Source organism: Eptatretus burgeri, chromosome 13 (genome assembly GCF_056783735.1).
Source record: "Eptatretus burgeri isolate ZD-2024b chromosome 13, Ebu_testis_v1, whole genome shotgun sequence".
Lineage (NCBI taxonomy): Eukaryota > Metazoa > Chordata > Myxini > Myxiniformes > Myxinidae > Eptatretus > Eptatretus burgeri.
The window spans coordinates 59,925,599-59,946,892 of NC_140973.1; the positions used below are offsets into that span (position 1 = coordinate 59,925,599).

General features: G+C 44.2%; 1 protein-coding gene across 5 annotated transcripts in view; it reads right to left on the reverse strand.

The window, feature by feature from the left end:
• The window catches only part of LNX2 (ligand of numb-protein X 2), a 156,988-nt gene that overhangs the window by 57,826 nt on the left and 77,868 nt on the right, over positions 1-21,294 (reverse strand). For all 5 annotated transcript variants that reach the window (XM_085852662.1, XM_085852661.1, XM_085852660.1 and 2 more), the window contains one exon: positions 12,781-13,319. In XM_085852662.1, the coding sequence (XP_085708788.1) occupies positions 12,781-13,232 (452 nt within the window). In that variant the 5' untranslated portion in view covers positions 13,233-13,319. The remainder of the gene's footprint in view (positions 1-12,780; positions 13,320-21,294) is intronic.

Here is a 21,294-nt window from a genome sequence, read left to right on the forward strand (position 1 = left end):
ATTGGTCTCTGCTTCTTTCTGGCGTCTTTCCCTTATCTTTATGTAGGTCAACCTTGCTTTCTCTTTAAGTCGCTCCCGTCCTTCCCTGTTTTTCACTCCTTGCTCTTTCACGATCTCCGCGTACCTCATCCTTGCTTTCCGTATTAATTGTTCTTTTCTCTCCCTCCCAATTACTTTCACCTCGTCTCTTGTCTCCCGAATTACTTTTTCCTTACCCGCCTCCACCGCGGGCCTGTCAGCCGTTGCACCCCCTTCCAGCTCGTTCGTTCCGACACGTGGAGTCGCCATTTTAAGTTCCCTACTAACGGCCTTCATGCCCGCCTGCAGGCATCGGCCCATGTTCTGCGTCTCACCCCGCAGCTCTTTCATCTCTTCCCTCATTTGCTGTGTATTCGCATCCATCGTCGTTTTCACTTCATTTGTATTTGTATCCATCTTTTCGTTCATGCCTTTCATTTCCGCATTCATTTGTGCCAGCATGGTGAATAGCTGGGCCATGCCGGATGCACTCAGCTGAGCCGTTTCGGCAGGGGTTGGGGAAGGGTTTTGGTGGAGAGGGGGGGGGGAGGTGTCATACACTGCGGCCGCTGCCGCTCCCATTTCGGGCTCTGGGTTCAGTTGGGCGAGTCCGTGTTCCTGCACAATCAACATTTCCTGCTTGGGGATTCCATCCTGGACCATGGATTCTACATTACTACACATATACATTTCTAATACCCCCGGCTCCCGCTCGCCTTGAGACGCCATCTTGCTTCTCGTGAAGGGTTAATTTGCTCGCTCGTAATTTGGAGGGAATCGGGGGTCGCTTCTCTCACCCCTGGACCGATTCCCGTAAATTTAGCCGGAGACAGGAGAGCCCGTTTTCCTGTTCTCCGATACCAGTGCCGCGAGGAGGGCGATGAATTTGTATCCCACTCCTGACACCAGTGTTGCGGTCTTCGCGCCCGCCGGCGTGCGAACGGCCACGTAACTCGAATCGCGGCACGTCGCCCACCGGACGGACAATCCAGTCGTGACCCTCTCGGACTAACGCCGGGAACCAGTCACGGGTGGACCTTTCGGTCTCACCGCGATCGAGCCAATCAGCCCCCGCGTGGGATAGGGTTGCTCGCCAAATTCGAACTACCTAAGTACCCACGCGGAGGGTAGACCGGGCGATCGCACATCGCCGCAGGTCGACTTCGGACACGGGCCACTTAAGCGACCCGTTCCGTACTATCAGAATAACCGAGCGGTGTTATCGTCGACCTCGACGGTTCGATTAATTATCGGGCGTATTCAGCCCACTACCAACCCTTTACGTGAAGCAAGATGGGGATTCAAAGAAAGAAATGACGAAGCGAAGCGGGAAACAGTTCAACAATAAAGCACATTTATTCTCGGCACACGGGAAGCACACAAATACAATTCCACCAAATGCACACAAAAAAAAGAAAACACACTTCCATTTACACAAAAAGCAAATATAAAAGCGAAAACAATGCAGAGCTAATACCGACTACCGAGCACACGGCAACACTTATACAATTCTACTTCACAGACGGCGCCGACAACACATACCCAAAACCAAGGAAAAGAAATACCTCAAGAATGAGGCAGGCCTGAGGCCGAGACCGGGTCGGGCCTACCCGTCTGGTGATGAGACGCGGAGCGGCGATGGCCCCGCAACCCGCGGGCCTCGTGGACAGTGCCTGGCAGGGGGTGGGAACGGGGCCCCCTTGGTCGCACTATCTCAGCGCGGGGGGAAACAGGAGGGGGTTGCTGATGCTCGGGGTATAGAGGATCTTTATTATCCCTGGTGTGCGTCTCCACCTCGGCCAGGTCGCGCTGCCGGCCTCCCTCGGGCGTGCAGCTCCTGGCACCGACGCGAGCACCCCCTCGTCCGACTCTCTTCAGCTTCTCCAGCCACTGCAGGCTTCGGGCTCCAGACTTCTTTCGTTCTCGTTTGCGACTCTCTTTTCGTTCTCGACTCCTTCTCGTTCTTGTTTGCGACTCTCTCTCTGACTGACGAACACCGTCCTTTTATCCCCCCGTAACTTCGCCTTTGACCCCCTCCCTTTGACCTTTCACCTCGCTCCCCATTGGCCCGAGAAAAAGTGGGCGTGAAGGCTTTTTGATCCACAAATTTGCATATATCGATCGCCCTGGGGGCGGGGCCAATTCGCCACTCGCTCACCGATTGGACGGCAAAAAGTGGGCGTGTGTCGTTTTTGATCCGTTTTTGAAGCACAAAATCCGTGATTTTGTACACGCTGTTCGACGCGCGTTCTGCATGAGTCCAACACCGGTACCCACAGCGGGGCAAGAACGGTGGCGATGCTACGGTGGCGAGGTGTGACGGGAAGGTCGTGGCGGTTGTGGTGAAGCGGTGGTTGTGGTTGTAATTGTGATGGTAATCCTGGCGGTTGGTCCAAAATAAAGATAGTAAAAGAAAAACGGCTATCCTGAAGAGTCGCAGCACGTATAAATGACATGTATTCCCACTAGACAACGGGTTTGGGCCTAACTACACATGCACTTACCGAGATACCTCACCTAAGGGACCTGAATGGTGGTTTGCGAATTTGGTAACCACAACAATACTATTGGTCTGGTTTATCAGTCAATTGTGGAAGTGTGTCTGCTTGTAATGCAATCAGCTCCAGAGAAACTTCAAATTGCTACATTTATTACTCACCTCATTTCATCTATCTATAATTCCAGCAATGTGTGTGTGTGTGTGTGTGTGTGCGTGTGCGTGTGCGTGTGCGTGTGCGTGTGCGTGTGCGTGTGCGTGTGCGCGCGCGCGTGTGTGTCATCTATAATTCCAGCAGTGTGTGTGTGTGTGTGTGTGTGTGTGTGTGTGTGTGTGTGTGTGTGTGTGTGTGTGTGTGTGTCGTCTATCTATAACTCCAGCAATGTGTGTGTGTCGTTTACGAGAGCGAAGGAACGGCCTGTGTGGTTGTTGTTTCTGGCACGTGGTTTGAAAGTTTTTTTTTTGTTTGTTTGTTTCGTTTGCACGTACGGGCATGCACTTGTCTATCTATAATTCCAGGTGTGTGTGTGTGTGTGTGTGTGTGTGTGTGTGTGTGTGTGTGTGTGTGTGTGTGTGTGCGTGTGTGTGTGTGTGACTACTGTTTCTCGACAACCACTGGTCCGATCTAATTGAAACTTTCCAGGTATATTGCTGGGGACCTGAGGATGTGCCTTTTCAAGGTTTGATATTAATCGGACAAGTGCTTCCCAAGTTATGGCCATTTATTTACCAACCAATGACATGACACGTTGCTGCGGCCATTTATTTTCCAACCAATGACATGACACGTTGCTGCGTAGGCGTGGTTGTTTAGGCTGGTGCTCGGCCGGCCGACGATGACGTCACGGGCCGTTCCGGTTGCATTGCAGCGAATCTCATGGCAAGCAAAGAGGGAGGTGAACTTGATTTTAATTTGGATTTTAATTAACTCTTTGTGTGGAAGTGTGGTTGTCACAAGAACACGAGAGCGAAGGAACGGCCTGTGTGGTTGTCGTTTCTGGCTCGCAGTTTGAAAGTTCTCTTCTCTTCTCTTCTCTTCTCTTCTCTTCTCTTCTCTTCTCTTCTCTTCTCTTCTCTTCTCTTCTCTTCGTGTTTTTCCTTGCGATGACATTGCGAAAAGGCAAAATACGTTGGCGCTAATTGAATAATTGGCCATTAAAACTAAATTGCGAATAATCGTAACTGCGATATGCGAACTTCCGGGGCACTCGAGAGCGAAGGAACGGCCTGTGTGGTTGTTGTTTCTGGCTTGCGGTTTGAAAGTTTATTTTTTATTTTATTTTTTTGCACATACGGGCACGTACTAGTTTTTATCAAAGACACGTAGCAAATAGCAATTCAATTGAAAATACAATTTTATCTGAATAAATACTCAGTCGATCAAAGCATTGACCTAAGCTAAATAGATGCCATCGTACTCTATCAGAAGAATCCTCTTCACCAGTGGAAGGGCTATCATCGGTAAAAGAACCGTTTTCACAGTTGCCCATGCATGATCTGCAGGCATTCATGCACATCATGTGGTTTTTCTTACAAGTACACCTGCTGGTTGCACATTGGCCGTTGCTTGTGGACTTACAATTACAGTAAATGACTTTAACTGGAGAAGCTGGTGCATACTCATCCTCAGATGGTCGAGGAATAAACTTGCCATTAACATCCAACCAACCGTAACTGTTGGGATCAGTGTCGTGATGTCCAAGAATCCTCCACTCCAGTCCTTGATACCAAATTCTAAGAGAATGTTGATATGTAGCTCCTTCAGTTGAAGGCAACCGCTCAACGTTGAGGTTACCCTTAGCCAGTGCTTTTGTGTACATTTGAAATCTGAGTGATCTTGATCTTCTCGACCACCGTAGACAAGTTTCATGCTTTCTATTCCAGCTGTTCTTGTCATCTTTCAAAGTATCATCATCATCATCATCATCATCATCATCATATGATATTGGATAAAGAATAACGCTGAAGCTCTCATTCACTGTGTCCAATAAACTTTACCATTAATATGCATGCATGTGTGAGGGTTCAGGGTAGTTTGAATCCCCCCCCACAACCAATGCTTGTCAAGGCTGGTTTTGAAAGTCTGGATAGAGGAGGCTTCTACAGTACTTTGCGGAAGATTATTCCAATCATTCACTGTCCGAGGTGAGAAGAACTTATTCCTGACTTCTGGACGGCTCCTTTCTTTGAAAATCTTTAAGGAGTGTCCTCTGATGTTTCTGTTGTGTTGTTGGGTAAAGAAGTCATCTGGATCCAGTTTAACCATTCCGTGTAAGATCTGGGACACCAGGATCATATCCCCTCTTCTTCTCCGGTAGAGCAGGGAATACATGTTCAGTTCAATTAGTCTCTGTTGATAACTGAGATAGCAAATACCAGGGATGATTTTGTTGGCATTTCTCTGCACCCTTTCCACATTGTCAGCATCGAGTTTGAATCTCCAGCACCAGAGGTAATTACCATACTCCAGGTGGGGACGAACAAGAGTCTTAAATAGCAGAGGGAGGATCCTGACGTTCAGGTGGATGAAAGTCCTCTTCATAATACCGAGGATTTGGTATGTCCTGCTGACAACAGTTGAGACAAGTTGATGAAAATTCAGCTCATCATCAACAACCGCTCCAAAATGCTTTTCTGCAGCCATCCTTGGCAGTTCAGTTCCTCGCATTGTGCACTTCGCACTAGAATTACTCCTGCCTATATGGAGGATCTTGCATTTTGACTCGTTGAAAGGGAGTTGCCATCTGTCAGCCCAAGCATCCACTCTGTCCAGGTCTGCTTGGAGAGCTTCTTTGTCTGCAACATCACATACGGGTCCATAGATCTTCGTGTCATCTGCAAATGTTTGTACCCTTGCCTGCACTTCCGATGGTAGGTCATGAACGAAAGCTACAAACAATGTCGGCCCGAGCACACTTCCCTGAGTGATTCCACTTTGAACCGGAATCCAGAGAGATGCAGTTCCATTGAGTGTGACATGTTTGACCCCCTCAGTCAAAAAGTTGTGAATCCAGGCTAGGATCTGTCCTTGGATTCCATAGGCGGCCAGCTTCATGAGTAGCCTCTCATGTGGAACACTGTTGAATGCACATCTGAAGTCGCGGTACACTACATCGTTGTTGTAGAATACTGAGAAGGCTGTATCCTGAATGCTCTTTTTAACTTTTGTAGCAAATGCCACTTTACCCTGACCAAATATAGCAGAGGTAGTGTCACATCCACTGAAATGAGTATATCAGCAAGATGTTCTGCCTGACTTTGATATTCATACTTTCTTGTCTCGCACTGATGTGTATGAGTTTTCAATTTGAAGAAGATTTCCTTGCTCTCAGTGATGTAGCAACCTGATGAAGATATCAGTGTCCTCGGCTACGACCAGAACATTTTTGTGAGACTGAGCAGCTTGTCGCGCCTTCTCCACAACAAGTATATCAGCGTCTGCCCTCGCCTGGGACACAATTGATCCTTCAGTAGTAAAAACATCAGTACACAGTCATATCATGCTCTGCTTATTGGCCATGTTACTGAGGAACATGTTTTTTGCTAATTGGCACTGCCTATCCTTCGACACTTGGACTTTTGGTGACTGTAGCTTCTGTCTTCATCGATGCTCATGGTCTTTGATTGAAGGACTGCTGTCATAAGAATCAAAGACTACTGCTGCTCTGGTAGCAAAGTTCTTCTTTATAAACCAGCTGAAAGACTGTGCAATCTCTTCAAAGGCATTTAGTGAATAAGCCAGCCACCATCAATGATGGATTCACTGACCTGGTGGTGCCAGTTCAACTTGGGCTGAAAGTGAAAGCTCTTTTAGATATTTCCCCAATGATGCCTTGTCAGGCTTTCTCATGAACTCACTGGGATCAGATAGTGATGTGGGATATGGGTGGTGTTGTCAGCTCGTGATTCAAACCTCAGACTCAAACTGAAATCCTCTCGCAATAGTATGATGCATTTCCATGTTTTATGAAGGGGCAATTTAGTTAACCAATCATCATTAGGAATGGAATAAGGTAAAAGTAACGGTGAAATTGACCATAGTTAGTCCGTGGTAGACAACAAAGATGCTGTTAGAAGAAGTACATATGGCTGGATCATGATCTTTGTGGTTTGCTAATTTAAATTTTTTCATGATTAGTGGAGTTAAGAATGACCCCAACAGGGTCACAGAAAGGTTTAGGTGGAATATAAATGGTTTCAATCAATTTCTTATGTTGAAATCGTTCCAGACCAATGTCCACCTCGGCACCTTAGAAAATTTCCAATTTTTGTCTGAGGTCAGGCGAGAGGGTGGCCATTATAGAGTTACAGAGGGTCATAGCTCCCAAAAACGATTTTGCAATCGATTTTTCATGCCAAAAACCCTATTGGAGATACCAAACTTGTCCATATTGGACAAATTTTGGATTTTGGATTTATCGCATCGGCCACAACTACCTACCGTGGAAACATGGCCGCTGCAACTTGTCCTAGCAAAGGAACCATGGAGACTTTATTTTTGGTCATTAATGGGACCTAGTGGAAAGGTTTCCTGCAAAAAAAAATTCTCGTTACAACTTATTTCCAAGATCTTATCCAATATCATCTAATTCTACCGAACTACACAGTTTTAACATCTCATGCCAAGCCTCAGTTTTTCTCTGCACTCTATTATCAGTTCCTATTGTTCATCTGAGAACTTCATCTGGTGGTTAATTGTGGCTGTTTCAGGGAATTTGTCCACCTTGTGGTTCAAGAATGGAATTGAGGATGAGTGGAGATGTAAATGCCAGATGAGGTTCTCTTGAAACCATTTTCTGCAACCGATGTAGTTGGACATGGAATTATTGCCTCCTTTTCATCTCCAAATACCTATTCAGCCATCAAACGAACATTAACAGACTTGGGAGCCCTCTACATATTATGTACATAATATGAAGGTGTGGGGGTTGGGAGGAGGGGGTGGTAAAGTTAGGAGAGAAAAAAGTTCCGGTATGCCAAGAAGTCTTCTTTGCATACCTGAATTCTCTCCATCCATCCCGAGAGTTCACTTTAGAAATGGACCGCTCCGGTGTACTTCCCTTCTTGGACATCTTAGTTGAGAAATCAGGCAATGCTTATGAAACCACAGTCTACCGGAAGTTTACTTTTACCGGACAGTATGCAGGTGGGACTCTTACAGTTCCTCTCAATACAAGATTGGATTGATTGGTATCTTGGTCATAAGAGCAAGAAAGATCTACTCCATCGACAAACTCCATACTGAAATTGAGACCATCAAGACTATTCTTCTTGATCATGGGTATCCTGAACAGATCATCAATAGATATATATACAAATTCCTGAACCCACCAAAGAATCCTATAATTGAACATGGTAAATGTCCGGTATACCTACATCTCCCTTGGAAAGGCAAAGTATCTCAACAGTGAAAACCAGATCAAACAGACAGTGTCCCATTCTTACTATGCTGTTCAATCACGAGTGATTTTCACCACCCACCGGTTGCTTCCGTCAGCCCAAGAAGATGTTCTGCCCGTTTTTCATACAAGTAAGATTATTTACGAATTTCAGTGCCATTGTGATGCTAGGTACATGGGCCACACATCCTTGAGATTAAAGGATCGCATTGAACAACACATCCCTTTGGGGATCAGACGGGGTCAGTCATCCAAACAGAGACAACCAACTCGGGCTTGTAAGAATGTACATAGTACAACTATTCCCTGTGGCTCTGCAATTGGTCACCATTTACTGAATAATCCTCAGTGTGCAGAGCAATATTGTATTGGCTAGTTTAAAATCCTGAGTTCATGCAATGGAGGCCACATTCATCAGGGCAACCAATCCCATTCTTTGTAGACAAATAATGTGTCCGAACTTTATATCTATTCTGACTATGATGGCTTGACGGTGTGACAACTCTACCACAGTTAACTTTAAGTCATCATGAAAACTGCCACCCCCCCCACCAATTAGCCCTCAGATAATTAGCATTATGTTTTTGCTGGTACTTTGGTGACTCATCTCCACCTACTCATTATTCATGATGCTATATGGTTCCACCAATCAGGTAATCCCATCCTTTCTTTCTCTCAACCAATCAACGTTGAGGACATTACATTGTAACTTTATAAATGAGAGTTTGGTGCTTCTTCTTCATCTGCATGCGGTTTTATCCTGAGGAGTGCAAGTCAAAAAGCTTTGATAATGTCTATTTTATTGAAATGCACAACTAAGTAATGAATAAATCAATAATAATGAAGTAATAAATTAATTACAAAAAAATGCAGTTTTTGCCAAACAAACCACATATTCACTTTTGTCCCCAAATTTCAGCTTCCTAACTCAAATGATGGCTGATATCGCCTGGAAAGAAAGAAAGAAAATAATTAATCGATTAATTGATTAATCAATAAATCGAAAATGCTCTTAATAGCCAAATCACTTGGTTGCTGTCATGTCCAAATATGAGCTTCCGAGCTCAAAAGGGGCCTGAGATATTGCCAGGATGAGAAATAAAATAAATAAGTGATGAATAAATCGATAATAATTAATCAATTAATTGATTAATCAAAAAAGAAAAAAATACTTTTTGCCAAAGCACATCTTCACTTTTGTCCTCAAATTCCAGCTTCCTAACTAAAAGATTGGCTAAGATATTGCCCGGACAAACAAACAAACAGATGAAATGGCCCATCGGGCCAGGACTTGACGAAATTCATAAGTGATCATGACTACCATGAAAAACCATAGATAGCACTTACCATGTTAAATTAAAATACCTGTCACCTCCGTAATCCGTAACGGATGTGACAAATTTTTCATTCAGTCAAAGATACTCCCCTCCTACGTCCGTGTTTCAAATTTGAAAGGAATCCGTTAAGATTTGGCGGAGACATGAATTTTTGAAAATCGGCCCATGTTAAAAGATACGGATTTTCGCGATTTTCAGGAATTTTTCCTGACCTTGACCTTTGACCTTGACATGCCAAAAGTTATAGGGTTCTATTCTGGTGGCCAATAAGTCCATTGGTGAAGTTCCATGACATTCCGACTCAAAATGCGACCTGTAGAGTGAGACGTACACACAAACAAACAAACAAACTCACAAACTGAACCGACCAACATACTTGACAAAATCGTAGATTTCGTCAAGTAACAAGCCGGTAGGCGACATGGGTGGGCGCTATATAATTGCATACTCTTCTTTCAGTTTTTGACGGATCGGTCTGAAAATTTTTGACAAAGAGGTTGATTATATATCGTGTGCATAAAAGCGCGGAAGCCGATTTTTGATTTTCGAAAAAAAAGATATAAAAATATTTTTCCAAAGATTTCAAAGTCCCGTTGCTCGGCAATGGTGGCGTCCATAGCAATGATGCTCAAAAGCATACAACTATATCCTGGTCTGAACCTACCAGTCAAGTTTCATCAAAATCGGTTGACTCCTCTGGCCTCCAGAGCCGTCCACTACATACAAACAGACAGACGGAAAACCTGAGAATAACGGTAGTCTAGCGACCACCCAACAAATAAATGAACAATCATTCATTGTGTGACACTTGGTGAAACGGAACGGCTCTCAGTAGAGTGCATATCTCCGCCAGGCTGAACAGTTTAAATTTTGTATCCCACTGAAAGGTCGGATCTGAATCCGGACCTCAGCCAAAATCGAATCTGCTTGTTCTTGTCACCTAACCAACTCATCCACCTCGTTTAGTCACAAGTCATCCATAACTTTTATAGATATCATGTTATACATAGCTTTTGGCCCCAATCTCTCAATGGTGAAGAATCACTTGAGAAATTCTCAAATCGGGATCTGGATTCAGATCTTCACCAAAATTGAGTCAATTGGTTCTTGCCACACAACCAACCTGTCCACAATGTTTCTGCAGAATCCATCCTATATATCGTTTTTGACCCTATTTCTCTATGGTGAAGAATCACTTGAGAAATTCTCAAATCCGGATCCAGATTTAGATCTTCACCAACATTGAATCAATTAGTTATTGTCACACACCCAACCTGTCCATCAAGTTTCATCCGAATCCGTGCATAACTTTTTGAGATATCATTCAATATCATTGTTAGCCCCATCTCCCAATGGTGAAGAATCAGTTAAAAATTAAATAATTCTCGTATCCAGATCTGGATTCGGATCTTCACCAAAATTAAATAACTTCTTCCTCGTGGCACTTCTATTCTAACCTTTCCACCAAGTTTCGTGTGAATCCATCCATAACCTTTTGAGATATCGTGCTATTTATCATTTTTGGCCCAATCTCTCAATGGTGAAGAATCATTTGAAAAATTCTCAGATCCGGATTTGGATCTTCACCAAAATATAGCGTTGCTGTCCTTGGCCAGTCACCTACATACACAAAAAAATTCAAAAAAATTGCTTGAACACTGTGGCCAAAAATCTTGTGACAAACAGACAAGCTGGTAGGCGGACATGGGTAGTAGCCTACCCAATAGAACCTGACGCGATGGGCCCGTTCAATGGGGAATGACCTGAGGATTAAGCACAAGAAAATTCATGATTCCAGCTTCAAGGGTTAATGCTGCGGATTGTTTTTTCGTTAAAATACCCCCACATTTAGAGGTTTTTCGGCCGTTGCTAGGCAACGGAGGGGTCCATAACAATGGTTCTTTCTCACACATAACTAGGACATACCATGAACCTACCATACCAGTTTCATGTATATCTGACTCAGTCTCTGAGATATAACGAACTTCGTTTTTTTATTGTTTTTGACCAGGGTTCATTCAAAGTCTATCTTCTCCGACAGCTTTCAGAGGATTCGGCTGGAAAATTTTGACAATATGGCTGAATGTACTGCCCACAGTTGCTCATGGCCCGATTTTTGATTTTTGAAAAAAATAATTTTTTTATGATTTTTCAAAAATTTCAAAGTCCCGTTGCTCGGCAATGATGGTTCTCATTTGCACACAACTAGGTCATGGTATGAACTTACCCACCAAGTTTCATCGAAATCGCCATTGTATTAATGGAGCACTGGACTGAACAGACAGAGACAGACAGACAAACATATCGACGGAAAAACTGATAATAAGGGTAGAACAAATTTCAATTTATTTTTTTTTAATTTTTTTTTGACTGGATCGACGACCCAAGAGATAAACAGACAGACAAACGCGACAGACCAACATACTTGGCTAAAAAATTTTTTGCCAGGTAACAACCAAGAAAACAAATGAAATTGCTCGTTGAGCAAGGAATTGCTGGAATAACTTTGTCATATCTCCATGATCTCGAAAAAAAACAAAAACCTGGAAATCAATTTGGTTCTTATAAGTCGATAGTGCTCCTGTTTAATGAGTTATAGCACATAGTTTGGTCATGATCATAACTTGGAAGTCAATCGGACTTGAAATGGCGTTTTTATCGAAATTTGAAATTTTTGACCCGACCCCCCTGACATTCGACCCCTGACCGCTAAGAAGGGTGTTGGTGTGACACCCCAATGAGACATATGGTTGGATGCAGAATTGGAAGATGCACATTTTGGATTTGGTTTGAAGTTGATACGACCATTTTAGCGGACGTTATTGCGAAAATAACAATTTCGGTTTTTCAGTGATGACCTTTGACCAAGATTCACCAAAAACGTGTCTAAATTGGACCATGGCCGACGTCTGTACCCAGTTTGATCATGATCGCTGAAATGGTGTGGCTGCTACAGGGTAAACAAACACACAAACAGACAGACAGACAGACACAGAATGACACACACAACCGACCAACATAATTGCCGAAATCCGAAGGATTCCGGCAATTAACAAACAGAGTTATAACTGAGTTCTCCCTTCCTTCAGTGCTCAGTGATGATGTCATGCATTGCCTGTATATGGAATTGGGAGGGAGCAGTGTCTAACAGTCAAATCACTAGATGTTTGTCACTCATGATCTTAAGTGGAATGAGTATTATGTCATCCACAGGGTCATCAGCTTTGAAAGCAAAGAATGCTGTTTCAACCCTTGAGGTTCATTAGCTTGGAATTGGTTTGAAGTGACTCAGTCCATATTGTGTGACATAAAACATATACAAATTGTAAAAAAAAATTCACAAGGAAAAAACGTGTAAAAATTCCGTAATCCTTCCCACCACATGATCAACTCATGGCAATGAAAGTATTATATTTGAAGCCAATCGTAAAAATACTTTGTACTTTCTCTTCCACCCTACATGACCATCAAACTCCCAAGTGTGGCAATATATTGAATTGTGTGCAAAGGTTGGAACCAAATATCTCACCTGTGCCGAAGGTGATCAGCCAGGTCACCACGAGGCAAGCCAACATGACCACACTCACATGAGAAGGGGCAGGCTACAGAGAGCTTATCAAGGAGACGTCGTACCAACAGGCTAGCTGGTCTACAGGCCTCAGGCCTCAATGGCCTACGATCGAGGGGGCAGAAAGCAGCACCACCGGAAGAGGTCAAAAACCCTCGCAAGCAACGAGCGCAGTACGTATGGCCACATGGTGTGTCGGTGGGAGCTACAAGTGGCTGGAGGCAGATTTGACAGGTCAAGTCATCATCAACGTCTTGGCGGTACTCATAGGTATGGCTTTCGACTGGGCTGTGCCGCTGACCACAGTCTGGGCATTGCATGGGAGTAGAGGTTGTTGAAGGGATTGGAGAAGTGACCAAGATAGGTGAAGCCTCGTTGACACCAGCACTTTCGCTGCGAGACAGCGAAATCATCCTTGCGATGAGTGCTCGTCGTCATTGAACCCACTGTGGTTTAGTGTGGTTTTGTGGAAATGTAAATTTTTCTTTTGGATTCCATTTCTGAAAATACATAAACAGAGTTAACCGAATGACCATCTGCCAATCTCCAATCATTGTTAACCCCCCCCCCCCCCAGGTTATGCATTCACCCCTGTCTATCTGTTTGTCTTTGAGCCGGATATCTCAAAAAAGTAAGGTACACATTCGGACGAAACTTTGTAGTCAGGTTGGGTGGTGTATATATTGTTGCGGTTGTGGAAAAGACCCCCATGCATTCAGAGACATGTAGGATTTTCCCAAGACAGATATTTCTTTAGTTTGTACTTCGGTAGATTTCCTACCTTTTTCAAGAGGGATTTTTGGAGGCAGATGTGTTGTGAGTTGGCATGTTCAATTTCTCTTTAATCCCTTTCTATATCAATCCATCTTTTGACCCTTCTTTAACTCCAGCTACTCATCCATCGCTGATCTCTCACTTTTTGCCTTTCAATTCCCGTAACTCCTCACGACCTTTCCCTCCCTCCTTTTTCATTCCACATTCAAAACCATCCCTCTACCACACACATCACAAATTACCCCTACGACTTCAGTACAATGGACTCAAATTACCTGTTAACTCGTACAAAAGATTATTAATCAGGTGCTTGCACCCTGCAAAATAAAATAGACATTTTGTTTCATTGCCTGCAAAACACCCATTTAAAACACAATAAAGGCTGCCATTAGAGCTGTGGGATCATTAATGCTGCAGCTATAGCTGCAGCTGACTCACCTTGGGTGGGGAAGGGGTGGGGGGGGGTTGACTGGTTGTGGGACCAACCCTCTGATGATATAGCCAGGCAGACGCCAATGGTAAGGCGAGATGGACTGGAAGACGAGCAGTGACAGGAGCTGCAACCACACCCCTTCTCAGTAATTGAAAAAGGCAGATCCGTTTGATCTCCGAAGAGAGCGGATGTGAAAACAAGTGAATAAAGTTGGTGGTAAAAGGCTCGAACTTTTCACGCTCAAGGGATTCCAGACGCCTTCCCACAGAGATCGGCAAGCGCTTTCATGGACCAAGCAGCCCTTCCACGGAGATATCAACTCTGCTCTTGAAACTGACATATATTTTTACTCTGCTCTCAACTCATCTCATGTGCCAGGACATTTGATTTGTCTCGCTCTTGTCCATCAAGCTCTCATTACCACAAGTCCTTTGTCCAAACCTGTGCTCATGTCTGCCTGTTCAGACCGCGAGAGTCACCAAGAAGGAGCTTGCATGCTGCACGAGCTTACATATATTAATGTAAGGCGAGGCAGGAGCGTACCCATGCTCTGCTCTGCACTCTATTTACTTTCTTTCTATTTAGGTTTCCCCAGAATGATTCATGGTGCACCATGTCCTGTGTATAAACCAGGTTAAGACGGAGTAAGTGGGCTCCATAAGAGTTAAGAATAATTACTCTGCTCTTGTGCCTTTGCATTGTGATTTCTATCCATCCATTATAAATACATGCTCATGATTGCTATCTTAAATACCTGCCATTGCTGATTAAATAAACCTTGTTGTGCTTGTTGAATAAATGCGCTTGTTAAACTGTTAAACGTTTCCGACGTGCTCGTTTTTGTCCTTTCCTCCATTTGTGTAACTTTCATCCACATCGTGTGTAAGTTTTGTTTTTGTTTTTTTAACCAGGCAAGTTTTACCCCACTAATTGTCTCCAGGATTAGCCAACAACCATCCACGTATGCTCGTCCCTTACTTAATAAATAGGCGGGTGGCTGTTGAAGGCGTGACCCCAAATTATGGTTGTGCCAACAGTAAGGTAATGCGTAACCAAGGAGTGAAAACCCTGCTCGGTTCGGCAGTTTTAATTGGCAGCTACGGTTGCCTAGCAACCCATCACACTGCAGAGTTATCTGTAGCTGGTGGCCTCAGGACCAGTGGTCGGGTAAAAGTCTGAGGAGCTCTCTCGTGATAACCCCAGACCCTGGACCTGTAAAAAATATTGTGTGACAAGGACAAATTGATTCGATTTTGGTGAAGATCCGGATCTGTAGCCAATAATTTTTTTAAATATTCCAGTAATTCTTCACCATTGAGAGATGTGGCCAAAAACGATATATTGCATTTTGTTTTAAAAAGTTGTGGACGAGTTATGACAAAACTTGGTGTATGAGTTGGGTAGGTGACAAGAACAAGGTGATTAAATTTTGGTCAAGGTCAGATCTGCAGATCTGGCCAATTATTGGAATACAAAGCATAAAGTGTTCAGCCTGGCAGAGGTATGCACTCTACTGAGTGTCTTCCAAGTAACCTCCATCATCAAAGGTGGATGGGGGTTATGTTTTCACCAATTTGTCTGTCTGTCTGTTTGTCTGTGAGCAGGATATCTCAGAGAGTTATAGACTGATTTGGACGAAATTTGGTGGACAGGTTGGGTGTGTGACACAGGCAAATTGATTCGACTTTCCTTGCCAGGAACTTCGATGCAGGAGCATGCCATTCGGGCAATCAAAACCTGTGGTAGTATTGCCAACTTATGGTTGTTTGTCTTTGTGAACTTTATCCTTTTAAATGCTGAGCGTCAAGCAAGGAAGCAGCACATACCATTTTTAGAAGTATTTGTTTTGACTCAGATGGTGTTTGAATTTCGGACCTTCCAGAGCAGACACTCTAACCTTTTGCCACCAAGTCTGGTTGTTAAGGTGTTTGCTGTGTTTCTTATTAACCTCCGCCATCGAAGATGGACGGAGGTTACTGTTTTCACCAGTCTTTGTTTGTTTGTGAACAGTATTACGGGAAAACTCCTGGACGGATTTCGACGGAACTTGGTGGGGGGATTCGGTATGGTCCAAGGATCATACCATTAGATTTTGGACTTGATCCAAAGTCCAATATGGCCGCTATGGCGGCTATTTTGAAAAAATATTTGAATTTTTGTTTTTGCATTTCTGCATGTTTTAAGTGATTTCCAACCAAAAATATATAAATTTGTTAGACAAAAAAAAAAAAAATTTGCAACTTTTTTTCAAAAAAAATTCGATTTTATTTGAAAAATATTTGAATTTTCTTTTTTGCATTTCCACATGTTTTAAGTGATTTCCAACCCCAAAAAAAATTGTTAGAGGAAAAAAAAAAAATTTGCAACTTTTTTCAAAAAAATTTCGATTTTATTTTTTTGGCATTTCTACATGCGCGTTGATCTAGTTTAGTTCATTCAATCGTGATTCAGTAGAGTCTGATCCGTTTTGACCTACAATGAATAGTATATCAGGCTCACCTAAGTGACCCAGCAGTATTGGCGGCAGAGGTTTTGCACTCTACCGAATGCTCCTCCTCTAGTTTTCCATTTGTTTTATTCCCCCTGTCGTCCATGATCCAGACCTGTTGTTTTTTTTTCTACCGATTCCACCTGTATTGTTAACATGTATCTGCTCCTACTTGTACATTCTTGTGGAATAGTGGACCCCTCCTTCTCTTTTCCCTGGCCACTTGTCTCTGCCTTTGCCCATGGCAGTTTGTCTAGTAAAGAAACGACTTCAAAAACATCATTTCATCTGCCTTATTTTACCATCTTTAGCCTTAAGCTGGCTCCACATCTGAGCGATCAATTGCATAAGTCTCTTGCAAAATTGTGCAAGACGAATAACGTGCAACTTTTTCACCCATTTCTGAGCAAGCAAGTTACACAACAAGGTCCCCACCTTAAAAAAAAACAAAAAACATTTGCAGTACAATTTTTACAACTTCTCCAGTCAACATTTAAAAAAATTTACCACCTTTTGACTACAGTAAATAAAATAGCAGCATCGTAATTGTAACAACCAATTATAGTTAACAAAAGTGCATGTGATAAAATACATATCTACAAATCATTCAGCAGATTGCTTGACAGTCATCTCTACTGTAAGCAAATGATTGCACAAACATTCACATACAAGTGATTTGGTTGCATGCAACAAAGTCATGCAACTGATCACTTGGTTGCGTGCAACCGAGTCAGCAAGTGATCGCTCGAAATGACCCAACTCCAAGGCACCACTAAAGTGTCTCTTAAAGACCTGTAGACACTGCAATTTTTATGCACAAATTTTGCAACAAAAATGTGCAACTTATGGGCCACTTTTGCACAATTTCATGCTTACATGTAGCAACTTTACTTAATTTCATCACCCAGTAAGTTGATTGGCTGAAGCTTTAATTTGGTCAAAAAGATTGCAGAAAACAGTGCCGTTATCCTTTTTTTATGGAACTTTTTTTTGAACTGGTATACTGAATACCACACGTTTTTCAATTTTGTAACAGGCTCACAATGTCCAAAAATTGTGTAACTCGCTGCATACGTTGGCAACGTTTTGTTGCACAACAAAATTTACATAGTGTGCACAAGCGTGAAACAGTGAAACCCCAGCTGCTCTTTGATGTCACAGAATACAGTAAACAACATGAAGTAAATGTTATAATTCAGCTTTGCCTTGATGTAAAGCTTTGAAATTTGAAGTGAATGGAATCTCCATTAATAAAGCAAACAATGTCACATCGTGACATCACGCAAGTCTTGTTCAGGCAGTCATTCATAACTAAGAATGTCAGTAAAAACTGTAACATCGAGTGGACATAAACTCAGTTTTGTGAATGACGTTGTAACAGAGATGGTTTTATCGTGTTTCAATTTTCGTTAAACAATGCCAATAGGAGCGAAGCAGAGCATCTGCCAAAAACCGAATATTTGCTTTGAGCTGTATTGCAGGTGGAATAGAATGTATTGTTGTAGCACGTCCGGCGTGCGAACGATCACGTTTCACCAATAGCAGCCGGTTCGCCCACCGAACGGACAATCCAGTCGTGACTTTCTGGAACAACGCCAGAACTCTGTCACGGGTGGGTTCTCAACCCCACCACGGCCCAGTCCGCGCAAAATTCTACCCGCGCAAAATAGAGTCAATCGCCGAATCTCGATATACCTAAGTACTCGCGCAGGTAACCTACCAAGAGACCGTACCTAGACGCAGGTCGGCTTGGACACGAACTGCTCAATCGGTCCGTTCCGTTCTGAGATAACCGAGCGGGTATTATCGCCCGACCTCGCCGGATCCGATTCTATTTAACGGGTATTTAAAAGCCCAACTAACATTCCGTAATGCAAGATGGCGTTCCAATAAGGGAAAGAGGACACGACGAATGGGTTAACATTTAAACCAGCACATTTATTTACTCTACGTATGCAGGAACAATCATGCAATCATTCAAAAACACCAACATGCATGTATACAGAACAAGCAATGAATGAGGCACGGCACGTGGGCAAGACAAAGCACCACAACCGTCTGTAAGCAATTATTAATGTACAGTCACTTACACAGTTTTACTTACGGGACTCGGCGCCACAACATTCATTCGAAAGAAAAGCAGGAAAAAGACCCCATCAAAGGCAATGGGGACAGACTGGACCTGTTGGGTCTTTATGGCGTGGGACTTGGCAGACCGAACGAGTCCCACGAGACCATTGCAGGTTACCTGCACCTTCTTGGTGTCTGGCTTGGGCGACCCGCGACGTCCCGTCCCCACAGCAGCTTGCGTAACCGCGGTCAAGCTCGGGGCTTCCGTGTGGCAGGCGAGCTCTCTCCGGCTCTCTCCACACGAACGCGCTTGGGCGACCCGCGATACTCCTTCCCCACGGCAGCTAGCGTAGCCGCGGTCGAGCTCGGGCCTTGCCAAGCGGCCGGGTGATTTGGTCTCAGTCAGCAACTCGTTTGAGAAGAACGAATGGGTCTTTGCTCTCTTAGAATTGATGCTCTGTAAGAACCCGTCCGTCCCTCAGTGATGCTCGAACTGCGCCGAAGCCCGATCACCTCGGACCGCCTGTCACTGGCTGGCGATCTCTCTCCGGCTCTCTCCACACGCACGCGCGGTTCCGTGTGACACAGCAGGCAAGGCTGCACCTCCAGCTCGCGTCTCCTTCACGATGCCCGGACTCTCCACCGACTGCAAGCTCCAAGCTCCCGACTCCGTCACGAGCCCAGACTTCCACACAGCTCCTTGGCTTCTGGCTTCCTCCCGACTCCCCGACCTCTCCAGACTGACTCAGACCGACCGATCAACTCGACGCGACCAAACTCGAACCCAGACCTCCACCAACTCACGCGGACTCCCCCAACTGCTCGTAACGCGGCGCTCCGCCCGTCCTTGTATCGGGCTGGTGAGATGCGGTTTGGCTTTCGCTCCCTCACCTCTGACCTCTGACCTCTGACCCCTGCGCGGAGAGCGGACGTGCGTGAGATCATCAAGCCTCTCGATCCGATCGCCTCGACCTCTGACCTCTGTGCGGAAAGCGGACGTGCGCGAGATCACCAAGCTTGATCCGACGAGCAAACGTCTCCCGCGTCGGCCTGCAGCGACGCTGCTCGATGCGGACTCGCCGCGGCTGGCGCAAAATGGTGTCGTTTCGGAGATTAAGGTGAGGCGATGTTTGTGATGTGGAGATGTTGACGGTTGCTCGCGAAGTGGTGAGGATGGCGTGGTTTGGTGAGAGGCAGGAGTGATTGTGGTGGTGGAAGGCGGTTAGTCTGAAGTGGTTGTTGAGAGCGATGTTGGTGGTGGTGGTGGTTGTTGTGAAGCGGCTGTTGAGAAAGATGGTGGTGGTGGACGTGGTTGGTCCAAAATAACGATAGTAAAGAATAATGGCTAACTCAAAGATCACAGCCCGGTTCACATGAATAGTTCCCTGAACATCTGAATAGTTCCCTGAACTGAACAATTAAACAACGGTGGGGAAATCTATCTGAACACGGACTTATCGGCCAAACTGATCTAGGGACCTTTATGGTGTTCTGTCAATTTCCACAGCCATAACAGTATCATAATCTTGATTTTGGGTTGAACCCCTTTCCTTGATACAAAGTCGAGGCTCATGGAAGAATGAGAGCTCTAAATGGATCAGAGCGTAACAGAACAGACGGAGCAGTATAAGGAGCGGGGAAACACACCAACAGCAGGGTTGAGAGACATAATATAGGGAGACTTGAACAAACGAGGGTAGAGGAGGATCTCCAGGTTGGACAAGATGGATATTGAAGCAAACTCTCAGGAAAAACTGGAACTTTGGAAAGAGGTGGGATTGGGGGGGGGGGGGAGATTAACAGGGATAGAATGGATCATGGTTTTGGATAGGGATGATCTGAGATGGTGGTGAACAACTGGCTGTCTTGAAGACTTACAGGGAAGAATGGGATTGAAAAGAAGGTGGAAGTTGATTCCACAGGCAGGAAAAAAGAGCATCAAATGAGTGGAGGTGAGCAGTGAGCCTGGGTTTATGTAGTTTTACCAGAAGGAGGTTGATGGTGGACCACATGCACCCTGCAGAACCATAAGAGGGGGGACAAAGAGCAGAGGGTGCAAAACCAGGAAGAAGATGGTGAAAGACAAAGACCACTGACCTTGGATGCGATATGCAGAGAGATTAGAGAGCAAAGTGGGGTGCCAGACTGTATCGAAAGCTCAAGATATGTTTCGAGAGAATAATATGAAAGTGCGTTAAGTACTTAATGAAACACTTTAATAAAATATCCTTCAAGCAGTTTAACCACAGGGAAAAGGTTATAGAATTGATGAAATCTTGACGTAAATACTTTGTTCTGGAGACCTGATGGACTTTTCACGAAAGTGCAGTTCAATGAACAACTCTACACGCCTCACTCTACTCCCCCATTCCAGTCTTCAATTTAGGCTCCCTAAAGGACACGAGACGTTTCCATCAATCTTAAATAAACGTTATTACACGTTAGTTGCAAGAAGAAAGTGCAGCAATTTATTTCTTAGCTTATACTTTTCGGGTTTTCCAAGATAGAAACTGGTTTTGTCGGAGGGTTCTGGCCTTGGCTTTTGCTTTTGTTGAAAGCTTTTGTCTCACAAACAAATATCCTATATGGACACAAGCAGAGTGAAACACCCTAAATGCATTTGATTAACAATCCAACTTTAAAAGCTAATGAAACTGCATTCCTAACGTAATTATTCCATACAGAAGGAGAGAGAAGAGAAGAGAAGTGG